This window comes from Balaenoptera ricei, chromosome 2, assembly GCF_028023285.1.
Source record: "Balaenoptera ricei isolate mBalRic1 chromosome 2, mBalRic1.hap2, whole genome shotgun sequence".
NCBI classification, from domain to species: domain Eukaryota; kingdom Metazoa; phylum Chordata; class Mammalia; order Artiodactyla; family Balaenopteridae; genus Balaenoptera; species Balaenoptera ricei.
Genome location: NC_082640.1, coordinates 30,634,147 through 30,649,528, shown reverse-complemented (window position 1 = coordinate 30,649,528; position 15,382 = coordinate 30,634,147). Strand labels below are relative to the sequence as shown.

Genomic DNA, 15,382 nt, shown 5'->3' with positions numbered 1-15,382 from the left:
TACACACAATGGAATATGATTCAGCCTGAAAAAGGAAGGAAATTCTGACACCTGCTGCAGCATGGGTGAACCTCGAGGACATCATGTTAAGGGAAACAAGCCAGTCACAAAAGGGCAAATGATCCCGCTGAGACAGCTAGAGTTGTCAAATTCACAGAAACAAAAAGCAGATGGTGGGTGCCTGGGGCTGGGAGAAGGGGAGGGGGAGCTCGTGTTTAACGGGGACAGAGTTTCAGTTTGGGAAGATGAAAAGATTCCGGAGGTGAAGGTGGTGACGGTTACATGACAGAGCGAATGTGCCCAGTGCCCCTGAACTATACGCTTAAACATTGTTACAATCATAAATGTTATGTCTATTTTAACCACAATTTTAAAAATTAATGTAAAAAAGCAACATAGACCAGATTTGGCCCATGGGCCATCGTCTGCCCACCACTGCTCTGAATGAGTTAGTACTTGATAACCACACAGTGTAGCCACAGGCCTCGGGATATCATGTTCATCCAAGCTGCAGAGGATGCCCAGGCCTCTCACAGTAGCTGGATTCCCTCCTGAGCATCTGGGCCCTGTCTTCCTCCTTCCTTCCTTTTCCTACCCTTGCAGTCATTCCAGCGTCAGGCAGCCCTTTCTGTCCCTTGCCCTGTCAGGCCTGTGTTTGCCTGACATTCAAATCTTTGGTTTCAAGGAAGGAAGGTGTCTCTCCCCATGCTCTCACCCCGGCTTCTGGAGGGGCAGAGGGTGGATGGAGGTGCACAGAATCTCACGGGGATCTGGAGGGCCGCTTCCAGATTTCCGAATAGCCAGTGACCCAACTCCCTCCCCTTTTTTCCTGAGTCAGATTCCAGCTTTTCCTGCAGCTGGGGTTGTCAAGGCAGGAGGGGGGCCTTGGCTGGCGTCCCCTTCTCCCCTGCACCTAACCCTAACCCAGACCCTCACCCTCCCAGATCCTAACCCTAACCTAACCCTAACCCAGACCCTAACCCTCCCCAGATCCTAACCCTAACCCAGACCCTCAGCCTCCATGCTGGGCTGAATATAAGTTTCCAAACAGATGTGGCATTGGCCATTGCTGCCCTCAGGGGCAGTTGGCCGGGTCAGGACTGTGAGAACCATATGTTCTTCCCTTGAATTACTCAAAGAGAATGACTCCTGTCAGCGCAGACCGTCTGAGCTATTGCTCAGGATGTGGCTGGATAGGGGCAGAGGCAGGGGCCTGGATGGCCTTGGGACTGGCCTTTGAAGAGAGGCTTGGCTGCTCTGAAGGCAGGTGCTGCCCTGAATGGCTTCCAGGGTTACCCTGACATGGGTCTGCTTAGGGTCAGCAGCTCTTCAATTAATCCATCCCCTTGCCAGCAAATTTGATTCAACTCTTAGTTTCTCCATGTCCCTGAGTGGAAATTGACTTGAATGCCTGGAGTTAAAAGACCAAAAGTTGTGAAACATCTCCCAGGGAAGGTAGCAGCTTATAAGCAAACATGCTGATTAAACATTGCTGTAAGTTAAGACTCCATTATTGCTAAATAACAGCTCTGGCTTGTTCTAGGAGGAGCCCTTTGACATAACAATTAACTTTGTTGAAGACGTGAGCAGTTAACTGTAGGAGGAGGGAAAAAAGTGCTTTTGTGCAAAATACGGCAGAAATAATGAGGTTTATGATGGTAGAACAGTGTCTTGAGGTAGAAAATGAACTGAGAATCATAATTGCAGAGAACTATGTATAGAGTACTTACTACCTGCTGGGCACTCAGCTAGCTCTTTATATATAAAGAGCTGTACCTGACTCTGTACATATATATAGAGAGAGAGTCTTGGAGCAACCCTTAAAAGTAGTAGTTTTCTCACAAGGAAAGTAAGACTCATGGAGGGTCTGAAGCCCCGGTCACCCAGCAGGAATGGTTGAGTTGAGGTCCATCCTAGACCCAGTGAAGGATTGAAGGAGCCTTGGAGAAGAGCTAGAGAGAGAATCCCAGCTCAATACTGCCAGGATTTCTCGAACACCCACTAGGTTCAAGGCACTAAACTAGGCACTATACAGATGATACCTGCTTACCCTCATGACGATTACGGTATTCACTGTTCTGTGCTTGTAAGCGACAGAAACACCGTGGAGCAAGCTTAAGTGAACAAGGGCGTTCTTTATTTCAAGGACAAGTGGGTGTCTCTAGAAACTCAAGAACAGGATGCATCCAGACTGCCAGGCTTTCTGGCAATGAGGGCTGAAGGGTATAGTAAAGTGGGCTCTCTCTGTAGATCCTTGCTTGATCTTCTTGTGGAAAGATGTGGAAATGGCCACTCAGAATCTCCACGTCCCTCCAGGTCTCTGCCTGGGCCAGTCCTCTCTGCTGGGGACATCTTGTAGCAGATGCAATGTCTGTGAGTAGAAGGTCTTGGTGAATTGGGTGGACGTTAGTCCTACTTAAACAACTGCATGGGGTAAGTAGTTTTATCCCCATTTTACACATGAGGAGTTGAGATTTGCAGGAGGTGAATCTTGCCTGAGATCACACGATCATTGGCGGTGAAGGGAGTGGGCAGGGCTTGGATTAGGTCTATCTGACTGGAAACCTAGGTGCATCATCACGACATCTAACTGCTCTAGAGGACAATTCACCCTAAATTCACTCTTTAATCAGACGCTGGAAAAGAAACTAGGATGGTTTAGCCTGAGAAGGGCAGCATGAGAGTCTATATAGTATTCGGTCAGAAAGCTCTGCTCTTCAGTTAGAAAGCTGAAGGATGGTGACCTCCAGCCGTCAAGGATGGTGACCAACCAGCTGTTTTCAACAACCAGTGGAAGTTAGAACGAGAAGCATGTCTTCTGAGAACGGTGACCTGATGCTCCAGGGTCGTGAGACACGAGAGCAAGTCGGTGCTGCGGGGAGTGGCCAGCGGGGGCAGCCCATCGGAGGGCCACATTGACTGCTCCTCTACGTCGCCTCCAGGCCTCAGGCTGAAATCTGTCCCGACAAACCACTGCTGGCAGAAAACTGGGACACCCTGGGGGCTTGGATGTTCTCAGCTGACCTTTCTGCAATCCCCAAGCAGATGCGGCCGAGTGTTTGCCTTGGCTCCCTTGTTGCACTTGAGAGTGAATGTTCATTCTTAGATATTTCAGTTTACCCGTGGGGTGGAGAGGATGGAGTTTGTTTATAAATGAATATTTTGGTGTAGACCTGACTTGACACTAACTTAGCTACTTCAGGGATGCTTGACCCTAAATGAACATTAATTCATGTCTAAAAAACTTGGCCAAGATAATACAAACTTTAAATGATATGGCCTCATCGCAAGATTTGGGGAGTGTGTGCTTCATTGGAAAATACTACTAGTGTTGTTTATCCAAAAGGAGTCTCTGAATTGACCGTCACGTTCACAGACGCTGAGTCTGCCAGAGACTTGAGTGGGGAAGTGTAACGAAGGGTATGTTTCCTTTGGGAGCAGGACGAGCCTCTCAGAGGAAGGGGGAGATGTTTGTGGGATGCAGGATTTTGTAAGACTATTGACTGGTGATATCCTGCTTCTTGTTTTGCAGATCGGAAACCTGGAAGATTACTACCACTTTTATCATAGCAAAACCTTTAAAAGATCAACCTTGAGTAGCAGAGGCCCTCACACCTTCCTCAGGATGGACCCCCAGGTACAAATCTCTGCTCCCTGTGCAGGATGCTTTTTTAGGGCCTAGGGTATTGTTTGCTTATTGTTTGGGGCTGTGGTTCTGAAAATGCCTGAGTCTGGATTTTAATGGGATTCTAGATAGCCTTTAGTTTTCCATATCCACTTTGAATAAAACAAGACAGATGTGCAGCTACATATCAGACCATCTAAAGGCTCCAAATATTTGGGTTCCTTGGGAGACTTGGGAATTTAAATTCCTGACTTCCAATCAAATGACTATAGATCTAATATTTTAAATCTTTAAAAATCAACAAAATACACAGTAGTCAGAGGAGATAAATATGTGAATCTTACTCATAAAGGCTATGCAATTCAAGCTAGCATTTTAATAATGAAATTAGGATTTGGACAAGTGGATGTTTTTGTGATTGTCATAACACATATCTTAATGGTTACCATGAACTTAAAAACCTGGGCAGTAAATATAACTCTTTTTTTCCTTAAAAATTCCTGTGATCTCTGAGATGAAAACAAATGTAATTTGAAAAGAGGCTGACATTTTTAGTATAGTTCATATTTATTGGGTGGTTAATTATACTTTCTGCATAAATTTTAGTTTAATATTTGACAAATATCAATCAACAGATACTTGGTAAGATTAAAAATGTCAGATGGTCAAGTGAGCCTTTGATGACTTCATTCATTCACCAGGTGATTTTGGAATACCTGCTACGTGTCACGCTGTGTCCACAGCAGGGCTGTCAGAGTGGATGGTGGGGCTGACAGTCTATAGAAGAATATGTGATATGTCACAGGGCATTGAGTGCTATGAGGGACAGTGAAGTTCAAGTGAGAAGCAGTAGCAGCCCCAACAAAGAAATGAGGCCATTGGTAAATCGTAGTTTTAGAACATGGAAATCACCTTCTCTTAAAAGCAATGTGTGAAATGTTCACTTGGGCTCCCAAGCTGGCACGTGGTACTCCTTCAGTGATCCGCAGAGAACGTGGATAATAAAGTTTCCCTGGGGAAATTGGCCTTGGTGTTGTCCCAAGCCACCTCACTGATAATCGTGGATACTTTTGTGTTGGCGGAGCTGGGGGTGGTGGGAGAGATGGTGTATCCCTGAGAACTGCACCTAAAACATTTCTCCAGGACATGACCTTGTGGTGGTCTGGTTTCAAGAACATGAGGAAGTGGTCCCTGTGAAACTAATTCGTGCAGTTCGGCTCTGACAAGGTAGACGTGTAGTGTATGGTTCTGAGTTCATTTTATAGGTGGGTAGAAGGATGGATGGATGGAAGTGTGGGTGGGTGGACAGACGGAAGGAGATAGATAGCAAATATTGTGCTAATCCCATTCTTCCTTCATAGCAGGGAAAGGAATTTAATGTTTTTGTTTTGTTTGTTTGTTTTTTAAATTATTTATTTATGCATGCATGCATGGATGCATGCTGCATCAGGTCTTAGTTGCGGCATGCTGGATCTTTTAGTTGCAGCATATGGACTTCTTATTTGCAGCATGCGACTCTTACTTGCGGCATGCAAACTCTTAGTTTAGGCATGCATGTAAGATCTAGTTCCCTGACCAGGGATCGAACCCGGGCCCCCTGCATTGGGAGCACAGAGTCTTACCCACTGGACCACCAGAGAAGTCCCAGGAATTTAATGTTTATGAAGGGATTAGTATGTGCTCAGGCACCTTACATGCATCCTCCCACCTGACCGTTTGGGGCTGTGTTTATACTCCTGTGTGTTCATGCCATGGAGCTTGAAGGAACGCTTTTCAAAGGGGCTGGGGTATTGTTTTTTCTTCTCAGAAGCAAAGCCAGGTGGTAGTAGCTCATTCCCACAGGATAGGGCTACTGGAGAAGGGTGAGCAGACCCGAATCACCGTAGAGCTGAGTGCAGGGTGCTCGGCCCATCACCAAAGACATGTGGGTTCTATGCGGCTGCGGGGTTGGGGGAAGCGGGTTGGGGGGCTGAGGTTCACAGTGGCCAGTCACCTGTCAGAGTGCGGAGACGTTTCTAAGCTAGGAAGGGAGTTGCTGCAGTGCCCTCCACAATTTCTCTTAAGCAAGCAGTGATCTGTCTTGTGAGGACGGCGTACTTGTTCTCTGTCCAAAGTCTTCAGAGTTATTGTTCCCACAGAGGGAGTCACAGCGAGGGGCACTCTGTTTGCATGGGGGAGCCCCTGCCCCCCCTCCAGCCCCGTATAGATGTGCAATGAGAAGAGGATGGGACAGTGGGTTTCTTGGTCCCCTTTCTGTCACTGACCAGTGTTCTTGGCCTCCTTAATCAAAAGAAATTGATGAAAGGCCAGACAAGAAATTCAGGCAAGGCTTTACTGGGGCCCTGCTGCAGCAGAGGGGAGCGAGAACAAACAACAGGTGCCCTTGCTAGCTCCCTGATGGGGGGTGAGCTGGTTCCTTATATGGGGGGAGGGTAGGGGGTGTGGCCAGAGGGGTGGCTTAGGTGGTGGTGAGTGCAGGGGGCGTGTGCAGTGCCCTGCTTTTGCTCCTGATCCCCTACTTTTGCTCCCGGCTCTTCAGAAGTGGCAGTTGGGTTTTTGGTCTTTTTGTATCTTGCTGTCCATAAATTGCCCCAACTGTGCATGCATGCAGTTATTTTTTAGTCCCTTATAGTTTCTTTGTATTTTGTTGCTTGAGGAGACGTTTGTCCAGGTGCAAGCACTGCAGCAAAGGGTCCCAGGTCCCAGCCTGTCTCATTTCCTGAGGGATTTTGGAGAATTAAGCTGTTTCTCAATTGTTAGAACTATTTCTATTAGTTAGAGGCAATCTGTGTTTTAAGGGGCACCCACTATTTTTTAGTGACTAAATTTTAAAACTCTTAAAGGTATTCAACTCAACTCCTCCATCCTTCCTTCCAAAAATATTAATTACGCACCTGCTGGGTGTGAGGCCCTGTGCCCCAGGGGATGCAGAGATGCCCACCCAGCGGGTCTCTGCTCTGTCAACACCAGCGGAGCAGGACACTGCAGCCCGAGCGTCAGACGGCAGGAGGCGGCTGAGGAGAATTCCGGGTGGGCCCCAGCCAGCCTCCTCCAAGGCATCTGAGATGATGGGCTTGTGCATTGTAGGTGGGTTCAAAGTACTGCATTCAGTCTGGGTCTGAGGGCAAGGTATTCCGGTCATCAGCTGTGTCCTTGAAGGAAAGAGAAGGAAGGAGAGACTTCCAAAGGCTATGGCAGTTAAGTTTTTCAAAAAAAAAATCCCTTTTGTACAGAGCTTCTTAATAAGCTCCTGGCAGGGCTGCTATCAGACCATCCTGCCAATAAAGCGGAAAGAGAGAAAAGGTAAACAGCCCTCACATTCCAGCACTGCCTGGGACTCCCACGTGATTGGCTGATTGTTTCCTACAGTTCTAATTAAATGCTTAGCCCCAGGGAACGCGCATAGACATCCGAACCCAATTCCGAATACAAATTCAGAATTGTAACTGAAATGCCTGTGTTTAAATCAGTCTAGTTTTAATGCAAACCATATCAATTAGCTGTCACTCTAATATTTACTCTACCTAGTCGTTCCAGTGAAATATTGGGTAAAATTAGCTATTTTACAAAAGTGTTTAGTGTTACCTTGTCCTGCAGCACCAGGACATTTTCCCACATGAGCAAAGCGTTTTTGTGTCACCTTCTCGATTGGAGAGTTGTGTAATTAATATTATTGAGAAAGGGAAAAGATGATTTAATATTATTCTAAGTCACTGGAATGCAGTTGCCATCGTGTTTGAATGACCAAACTGGAGATGAATGTTATAGGGCTTAGGATAAAGCTCAATCGAATGCAGATGGTATTTTATTTTAATTAGCTCCAGTCCCTATTGTATAAAATTGCTTTGATAAGTGATGGAATTTACAACCCACCCCTACTTCGAATGAAAACTGATAGAGTGTACATTTGTTGAACAAAACGGAAACAACACACGAGAGGGAGGGAAGATTTAAGACTTCAGCCACACGTGCACACACATTTATTAAGCATCTCTTTGCTCCGATCTTGTACAAGCATCGTGCGGTTGTTTTCCTTCCATTCTTAATCACCTTTACTTGATGTTTTTAACCACCTTTGGAAAGGGCCATTTTGCTCAAAGGGGTTTGTGGACCAGCCCTCTCCTTGGGAGAACAGCCCAACTGTTCTCAGGGTGCAGTATCAATCACTGGGTTTTTCCAAGGACTGTCATTTAAGCCAACTGAGGGCATTTGTTTTTAACTTGTTCTTTTGCCAAAAGTCGGGAGAAGGGTGGATGTTACTGAAGCACCAGCCAATAGCTGTAAGGGCTCCCAAATTTTTAAAAAATTACTTGTTCTGATTACATTCCAAGCTGGCTTATAGTTCGACATTGCTGCTGCATCTTCCAACCCTTACATTTTAGAATGATGACTCTGGTTCAGCCCTTCCCTTGCATGCTCAGCCAGATGGATGACGGAAATGGGAGGATAAAGATGTTATTAGGGGGGCCCTCGGTGGCTCCTTCCGGGGCGGTGGGAGGCTTCGGGTTGATGCTTTGTTTCAGTCCTTCAACGCTCAGGAGCTGGAAAATGATTTCCAGGGCCGGAGTGGGCATTCTGTTTTGTAGGATGGGACTTTGCCCCAGAGTCTAATCAGAGCTCAGTTTTTTTTTTTCCAGCAGTGATGCAACGTTTAAGCAGATCTTTCCATTAACCACAGAGGGAATTTTATCTGACAGTTTTGTGTGCTAGAGCCATTTGGAGTGCAAACAAACAAAAAGTTCCTGGCAAATACCAGCACATAGACAGGAAGTGACCACATTGATCTGGATGAACTGAGAGATGGGCTGGGGGGAGGGTGGGCTGCCACCCGGGGCCCGACAGGTTCACCCGCGTGGGGACAGCAGGGCTTCAGCTGTCTCTTCACGTTTCAGCACAACCCCGCTGGATCTAGTGAACTGGATGCTACCAGTTGGTAAGCAGTTAGAATTTTCAAATAGGCTTTAAAAGATGGTGCTTTATGATTTCACCGGCAGACTTGACGCTTCCACTTAGATGCCTCCAAGATGTCTCAAAGTCACCGCATCCCAAAGCCGAGTCAGCACCTCTGACCGCACCTCTGTCTCACAGAGGAGCAGCCCCTCCCCCATGCCCGTTCCCCCACCCTCCGTCCACCACCCATGCAGCCCGTGCCCCAGGCCTGTCCTCTGGCATGTGGACGCTGCATGGCCCCTCTCACTGGCCAGCTGTGGGCATCCTTGCCCAACACCAGTCTGCTCTCCACTGTCCCGAGGGAGCCTATGAAACACCCCTGTCATGGTGCCACCACCCCTGGGAATGTCCTGCCCAGGTCCCCCTTGGTCTGGCCTCCCTGTGGCCCCTGGACCCCCGCCACGCTGGCCTTCAAGATCCTCATCGGATGACATTTGCCCTTTCCCCCTGCGCAGGCTTTGCACACACTGGCTACCCCTGTGTCTCTCTCTGGTCTCGGCCTGTGCATCCCTGCCACCGGGAGCTGGCTCAGCGGCTGCTCCTAGCGGTTGGATGTCAGCGCTCTGGGTCTGCGAGGTCCCCTCAGCATCTGCCTTCCCCAGGGACTCCAGGAGCGGAGGGCTCGTGGCTGTTCAGATCTTGTCCCAGCACGGAAGTGACAGGGCCAGAGTGCGTCTGGCCGTGTTCGCAGGTGCCCGCTGCTGCAGGGGACGCACCGTCTTAAAGGGTTTAGTGGTCACGTGGGCGTCCCCCTCCCTGAGGTTCCCAGCGCCGTGAGGGCGGTAAGGAGCCCATCCATCGGCTCTCGGGCCCCCACTTTGTTCCTGTAATGTCTGTTTCCTGGCCGCCTTGGAGACAGTGCCAGGACCGCAGGCCCAGGTGGGAGCGAGGAGGGGTTTCATTTGCTGGGGATCCAGTAATGACAGGGACCAGGGACACGGCTGGTGGGAGCTGCAGGTGGTTCCAGGAGGCCTGGAGCGCGAGGCCGGGCAGCAGCCGTGAAAGGTAGGGGGATGGGGGACGGGGGGAGCTCGGGGTAAGATGCACACAGCCTGCCTTGTGCCGGGGGGTGTCACGTTCTCCAGGGCCAGGGCTGCCCTCACTTGCTTTCACTCCAGGTCCGGCAGGCTACCCAGTAAATAGCAGGCGGACCCTTAGTCAATGTTTATTGAAACAGATCTCAGTTTTCAGGGAGTAAGTTCAGGTAGCAAGTTGTATCTGTTACCATTTGCTCATCAACTTCTTTTTACCTAAACGACTTTAGAAGTATCTTGTGGCCTTGGTTAAATTGTGACAAAAACCCTAAAGAGGGCTTGAATTCATCAGGCTGCAGAATGACCGACATGGAGCCAGCCGGGCAGTGTGCTGACCAGCGTCTGGCTGGTGACCGTGGGGAGCAGGGGTCCTTCAGCCACCTGTCGGTCATGTGAGTAGAGGCAGGTGATCCTCAGGGGGACGGGGTGCTTCCCATCAGAGCCCTGATTTCCCGAAGTCCGTTCATGTTTCCCAGTATTAGCAGGAGGAGTGGTGCCGGCTCTCACCAGCAATAAGCGGTCACCTTTTGGCCCGTGTAGTTCAGCTTGGATGGAACGAATTCGAGAAGTGGCCTGTTGAGGAAGGGGGGACAGGCCTGGGTCCCCGCTTGCCTCTGTGATGTGGGAGGAGGAGGGGGAGGTCTTCTAGTCTGAGTTAGAACAGCTTTTAGATTTTTGGTTCGTCTTCCTTCTCCTCTGCCTCTTCTACTGCCCTGGCTCATGGATTTCCATAGCAACCCGGCATCTCCTCCCCACCCCAGGTGGTACCCTCAGGAGGGCTCAAGCGTCTCCCTGAGACATGACCTAACAAGGCTGTTTAACCATCACTCGCTTGTGGGGCTGGTGCCCTCTGCCCCAGGAAGATAAGCGTGGGAGTATCAATCCTCGTATGGAGTCGGACCCCAGTCCACTTGCCACCTCCACGAGCCCGGCTGAGTCCCATGCTTCTTAACCATGTCGGAATCACAGGCCCCTCTGCAAAGCTGATGGAAGTCGTGGACATTCTCTCTATCCAGAGGAGAAAAGAAGTCATGTGCTCATGTCCACGCTGCTCTGCATACAGCTTCTGGGGGTTCCTGGGACGTAAGCCTGCCCTTCCATCCTCCAGGATCTCTGGGCCCCAGGCGGGAAGTCCCCAGCTTGGCTACCACTCAACTCCTACGTGCCTGAACCATTGCCTGTCCTGAGAGAAGGACCACCTTGCAAACTGTAAGGTGATGTGCACTTGTCAGGGAGGATTATTTTCCTTTCTTTGAATCCTCACTTGGCGAGTTAACTTGTCACTGCTCTTCAGCTGGTGGAAAGTTGACCCAACACGTGTCGGGACAGGTGTTGAGAGCAGTCGGTGTTGACGGGACTTGAGATGTAAGGGTCCAGGCTGCTGAGTGCAGGGGTCACAGAAATGGGCTGGTTCGGCCCCTCCCTCAGCTGGAGGCTGAGGCACAGAGGATGGGGTCAAAGGTTGACCTTCCCCCATGCTCCCGCTGCACTGTTCTCTCCTGGAAGAGGCCTGAGGATCGGGGGGCCCCTGGACACTTGGGGATCTGGCCTCTGACATCTTCCACGGATTTGCCCTGATCTGCAGGCAGGGCTGGCTCTGTCACAGCAAACGGTGGAGGGAATCCCCGTCCTTCCACAGTGACAGAATGAAATGTCCCTCCCTTTGATGAAGATAAGGGAAAAAGAAAAGGGGAAGCTGGCCAGAGCTGTCTCCCTTGCCCTGGACACAGCTGTGCACAAACACGAACCCTAAATAGAACGCACTGCTCTTCCTCTCGCACCGGTGGAGATCTGGAGGGTATGGGGACGAGGATCTCGGAGAACAGCCTTTGTTGCCTTAGCTCCCTCTCAGAGCAAAGCCCCTGGAGCCCCTTCTAGGACCTACCAGCTCCTAAAGATGCCCTGGGGCTTCCCGAGCCTGGCGGGGCCCATTAGAGGTCGACGGCTTTAAGGCAGAGCGTAGGCGTGTGGTGGCTTTGGGTGGAACGCAGGGGTCATTCATGCTCTCTCTGGTGACATTGGCTCATGAAACTTCAAAATAACGTGACAGCAACCCCCTTTTGTACTTGTTGAACCCAGGACTGATGTGCCAGGCTGCCTTCTGTTCTGACAGTGTGCCCGTGGCCCCAGGAAGAGGATGCGGCTGGGGCTGCCCAAGGCACGCCTGCCTAGACGACGCTCGGGCAGTTGTACAACCGGCAGCACTGATTGGGATCCTGCTCGTTTGCATGACTTCTTTCTAAGCATCTTTTTTTTTTTAAACATAAACTTTTTTAAGGGAATAGTTTTCTAACATTCTTTTTTTAAAGAAATATTTATTTATTTATTTGGTTGCACCAGGTCTTAGTTGCGGCAAGTGAGCTCCTTAGTTGCAGCTCCAGGGCTCCTTAGTTGTGGCATGCAAACTCTTAGTTACGGCATGCAAATGGGATCCAGTTCCCTGGTCAGGGATTGAACCTGGGCCCCCTGCATTGGGAGCGTGGAATCTTATCCACTGCACCACCAGGGAAGTCCCTCTAGCATGTTTTAAGTTTACCTCCTCTTATCTACAGAGTGACATTCAACAGATACCAAATTTTAATTTGACTTCTCGAGAAGAAAGCTGGAGGAAGCGTTGCCTCCAAAAGAAAGCGTTGCTCTTCACCTCATCATGAGAAGAAGATAAAGTCTTCGCGACAAAAATGTTTCACGGGAAACATACAGAAAATGGATAAAAGGAAGAGGGTCAGAGTGAAGTCCCACCTTCAAAATATGACTTTGAAGAAGTCAAGACACTTTATACAGGTTTATAGAGGTTTGCCCAGGAGAGATACTCTGTGTTGAGCTGGGGTTGCAGGTGGCAAACCTTGCTCTTGTCCAAAATCACTGATCTTCCACAAAAAGTCCACGCAGATCACCTGGGGGTCATGAAGACCCAGTCGCACTGTCTACTCCAAAGTGTTTTTGAAAGTCTGACTGTGGTTATAACATATTTGATATCTGAAGGGTATTCATTTAACTTCATTCCTTTGTTCAGGGAGCATTTAGTGAACTCCTACTGTATACCATGCATCGCCTGGCACACAGAAGTATAGTGGTGAGTGAAACACAGCCCACGTGGTCCGCACAGGCCAGTGGGGAGCAGAGGGTGGTCACACCGACCCCGGACACATCCGACCACAGCTGCGGTTCGTGCCGGACAAGTCAGGTCAGGGAAGCCCCTCGCCCCTGGCAGAGACACACCTAACTTTGCAGCGTCAGCTTTCAATTTGCCTTTTCAGGAAGAAAGAGGACAGGACTTTAGTCCAGCAGATCTTTGCTGAGCAGGTCCCTGTTACAGGCAGGTGTTGGCTGAGAGGTGGAGAAACAAGCGTGCCTGAGACGCATGCCTCCCTCTGGGGGAAAGTGGGCTTCTGAACAGTTGATGTCCATGTCCTGGGGTGGAGGCAACGTCACCATGCACACACCTGTAGGGGCACAGGAGCCCGGAGGGCCCCCCTGGCCCCCCTGGGTGTCAGGGAAGGATTCCAGGGTGGGGAGGGTTAAAGTGGAACACAAGTAAGTTGGCCCAGTGAAGGGGCACCGTGAGAGTCAGGCCTGCGGGCGATGGGGTGCCGGGGGGGCGAGAGGTGGGGCTGGAGGGGGCCCTGTTTGGGGGTCAGACCGCATTGTGCATCGGTCATGGGGCAGGGACACCCCGAGAGTCATGTGACCGTCCAGATGCCAGGGGATCGTTGCCATGGTGAACCTTGGGGATGGGATCCTGACCCCTTGAGGAGATGGAATGTGTGACACTTGTGTTGGAGAGGATCCCAGCTTTGTTCTGACTTGGGAGACAGGTGGGCTTTAGTGCTGATGAGTTAGGAGAATCAGGAGGGTGAGAGGGACCTGGGTAGAGGGGGCAGGACCCACTTTGGGGCAGCTTTAGTTTGAGAGAACGGCGGGGAGAGGTGTCCAGGGCCCTGAGATGTGCAGGGGAGAGCCGTTAAGGTGGGGGCTGCAGGCTTGTGTGGGTGAGGCTGCCAGCCAGAGCTGGCACCGCTGGGTACACCAGGACGGCCATTCTGTTCTGGTTTTTCAGATACTGGGGGGACTTCCCTGGTGGTCCAGTGGCTAAGATTACACGTTCCCAATGCAGGGGGCCCAGGTTCAATCCCTGGCCAGGGAACTAGATCCCACGTGCCACAACTAAGAGTTCTCATGCCTCAACTAAAAAGATCCCACATGTCACAACGAAGATCCTGCACGAAATAGTAAAAAAAATAAAATTTTGGGTAAGAGCTTCTGCCTTGAGTCCCACCCCCACCCCAGTGCTTTTCCTGCAGCCTCAGCCCATCCTCTGGGGGCCTCCGGATCCTCCGTTAGCAGGACAGCCTCATGGATTCTCAAACATTTAAAATTTCAACCCTGATCAAGGCTGTGATTTAAACCTGTATCAGTCTCCCAGGGCGGCTGTAACAAATGACCAACAATTGGGTGGCTTAAAACAACAGAAATGTGTTGTCTCACAGTCTGGAGTCCACAAGTCTGAAGCTAAGGTGTCGGCAGGGCAGCGGTCCCTCCGAGGGCTCTCAGGGAGCATCCTTCCTTGCCTCTTCCAGCTCCTGGTGGTTCCAGGTGCTCCTCAGCTTGTGGAATCTGTCTTCACAAGGCCTCCTCCTCCTGTGTCTCAATCTCCCTTTGCCTGTCCTTTGTAAGGACACTTGTCATTGGATTTAGGGCACAGCATGACCACATCGCCAGAGCCTTAACTTAATTACATGTGCAAAGACCCTTTTCCCAAGTGAGGCCACATTCACTGGTTCCGGGTGAATGTACCTTTTGGGAGGCCACCAGTCAACTCTCTACAAAACCTAAAGAGAGTGATGTGGAATGAGCAGGGCCTTTCTTCTCAGCAATATTTCCCCTTCCTTCACTCCAGTGATCTGAAGGCTTTGCAGAGTGATTGGTGCTCTTCCTAAGAAGGCTGGGGACCCACCGTAAGAGCTCAGCTCTTACCACGCACGCTTAGTCACAATGTGTATTTTAATGTGCCCCAGGCCCACTCATTTGCAGGCTTACCTGGGTTTAGGACTTACCTTCCAAGTATATTCCTATGGCCTTGAAAGGCAGACAGTGTGTACCGCTGTCTGTCCCCTGCCTTTTTCACCAAGAGAAGGTCTGCACACCTCCTCTAGGAGTTCTGAGGGATCTGATGATCAGAGCATGAGCGTAGCTACAGTGTAAAGTGACAGCCGGGCACACTGCCAGCAAAATATGATGACTTCCCTTTTGCACTAGCCCTCTTAGGGGAGGAAGAGTACTGCCAATTCTTCTGAGCATCTCAGGTTGCTTTTCCTCACAGAGATAATCACAGGAAGAACACCACAGTCAGGCCCCCTCCCAGCCTGACTCTCCCCATCACCACCAGCTGACCGCTTGTATTCCTTCCTCTGCAATTTTTTGGAATAGCTTCAGAAGGATAGGTGTTAACTCTTCTCTAAATGATAGAATTCGCCTGTGAAGCCATCTGGTCCTGGACTTTTGTTTGTTGGAAGTTTTTAAATCACAGTTTCAACTTCAGTACTTGTGATTGGTCAGTTCCAGCTCACCGTTTGTTTGCGAGCTCTGCGGAAGAATCAATTCCACGCGTGACACATCCTTAGGGATCCTGAACTGTGTGTTCCTTTGTCATAAAGAACATCGCTGTTCATGATGAGGGTACCCTTGGGAAAGCTAAAGTTTCAGGCACTTGGATTTGGGTCATCGGCACCCCTGACCTTCCCGGAGAGGCCAGCTGGCTCTGGGTTCCAAC

The 15,382-nt window shown here is 50.0% G+C and overlaps 1 protein-coding gene across 4 annotated transcripts in view; it reads left to right on the top strand.

Annotated features, from left to right (window-relative positions):
* Positions 1-15,382, top strand: part of PCSK6 (proprotein convertase subtilisin/kexin type 6) — a 229,232-nt gene that overhangs the window by 81,185 nt on the left and 132,665 nt on the right. For all 4 annotated transcript variants that reach the window (XM_059912273.1, XM_059912271.1, XM_059912272.1 and 1 more), the window contains exon 2: positions 3,533-3,637. In XM_059912273.1, coding sequence (XP_059768256.1) covers positions 3,626-3,637 — 12 coding nt within the window. In that variant the 5' untranslated portion in view covers positions 3,533-3,625. The remainder of the gene's footprint in view (positions 1-3,532; positions 3,638-15,382) is intronic.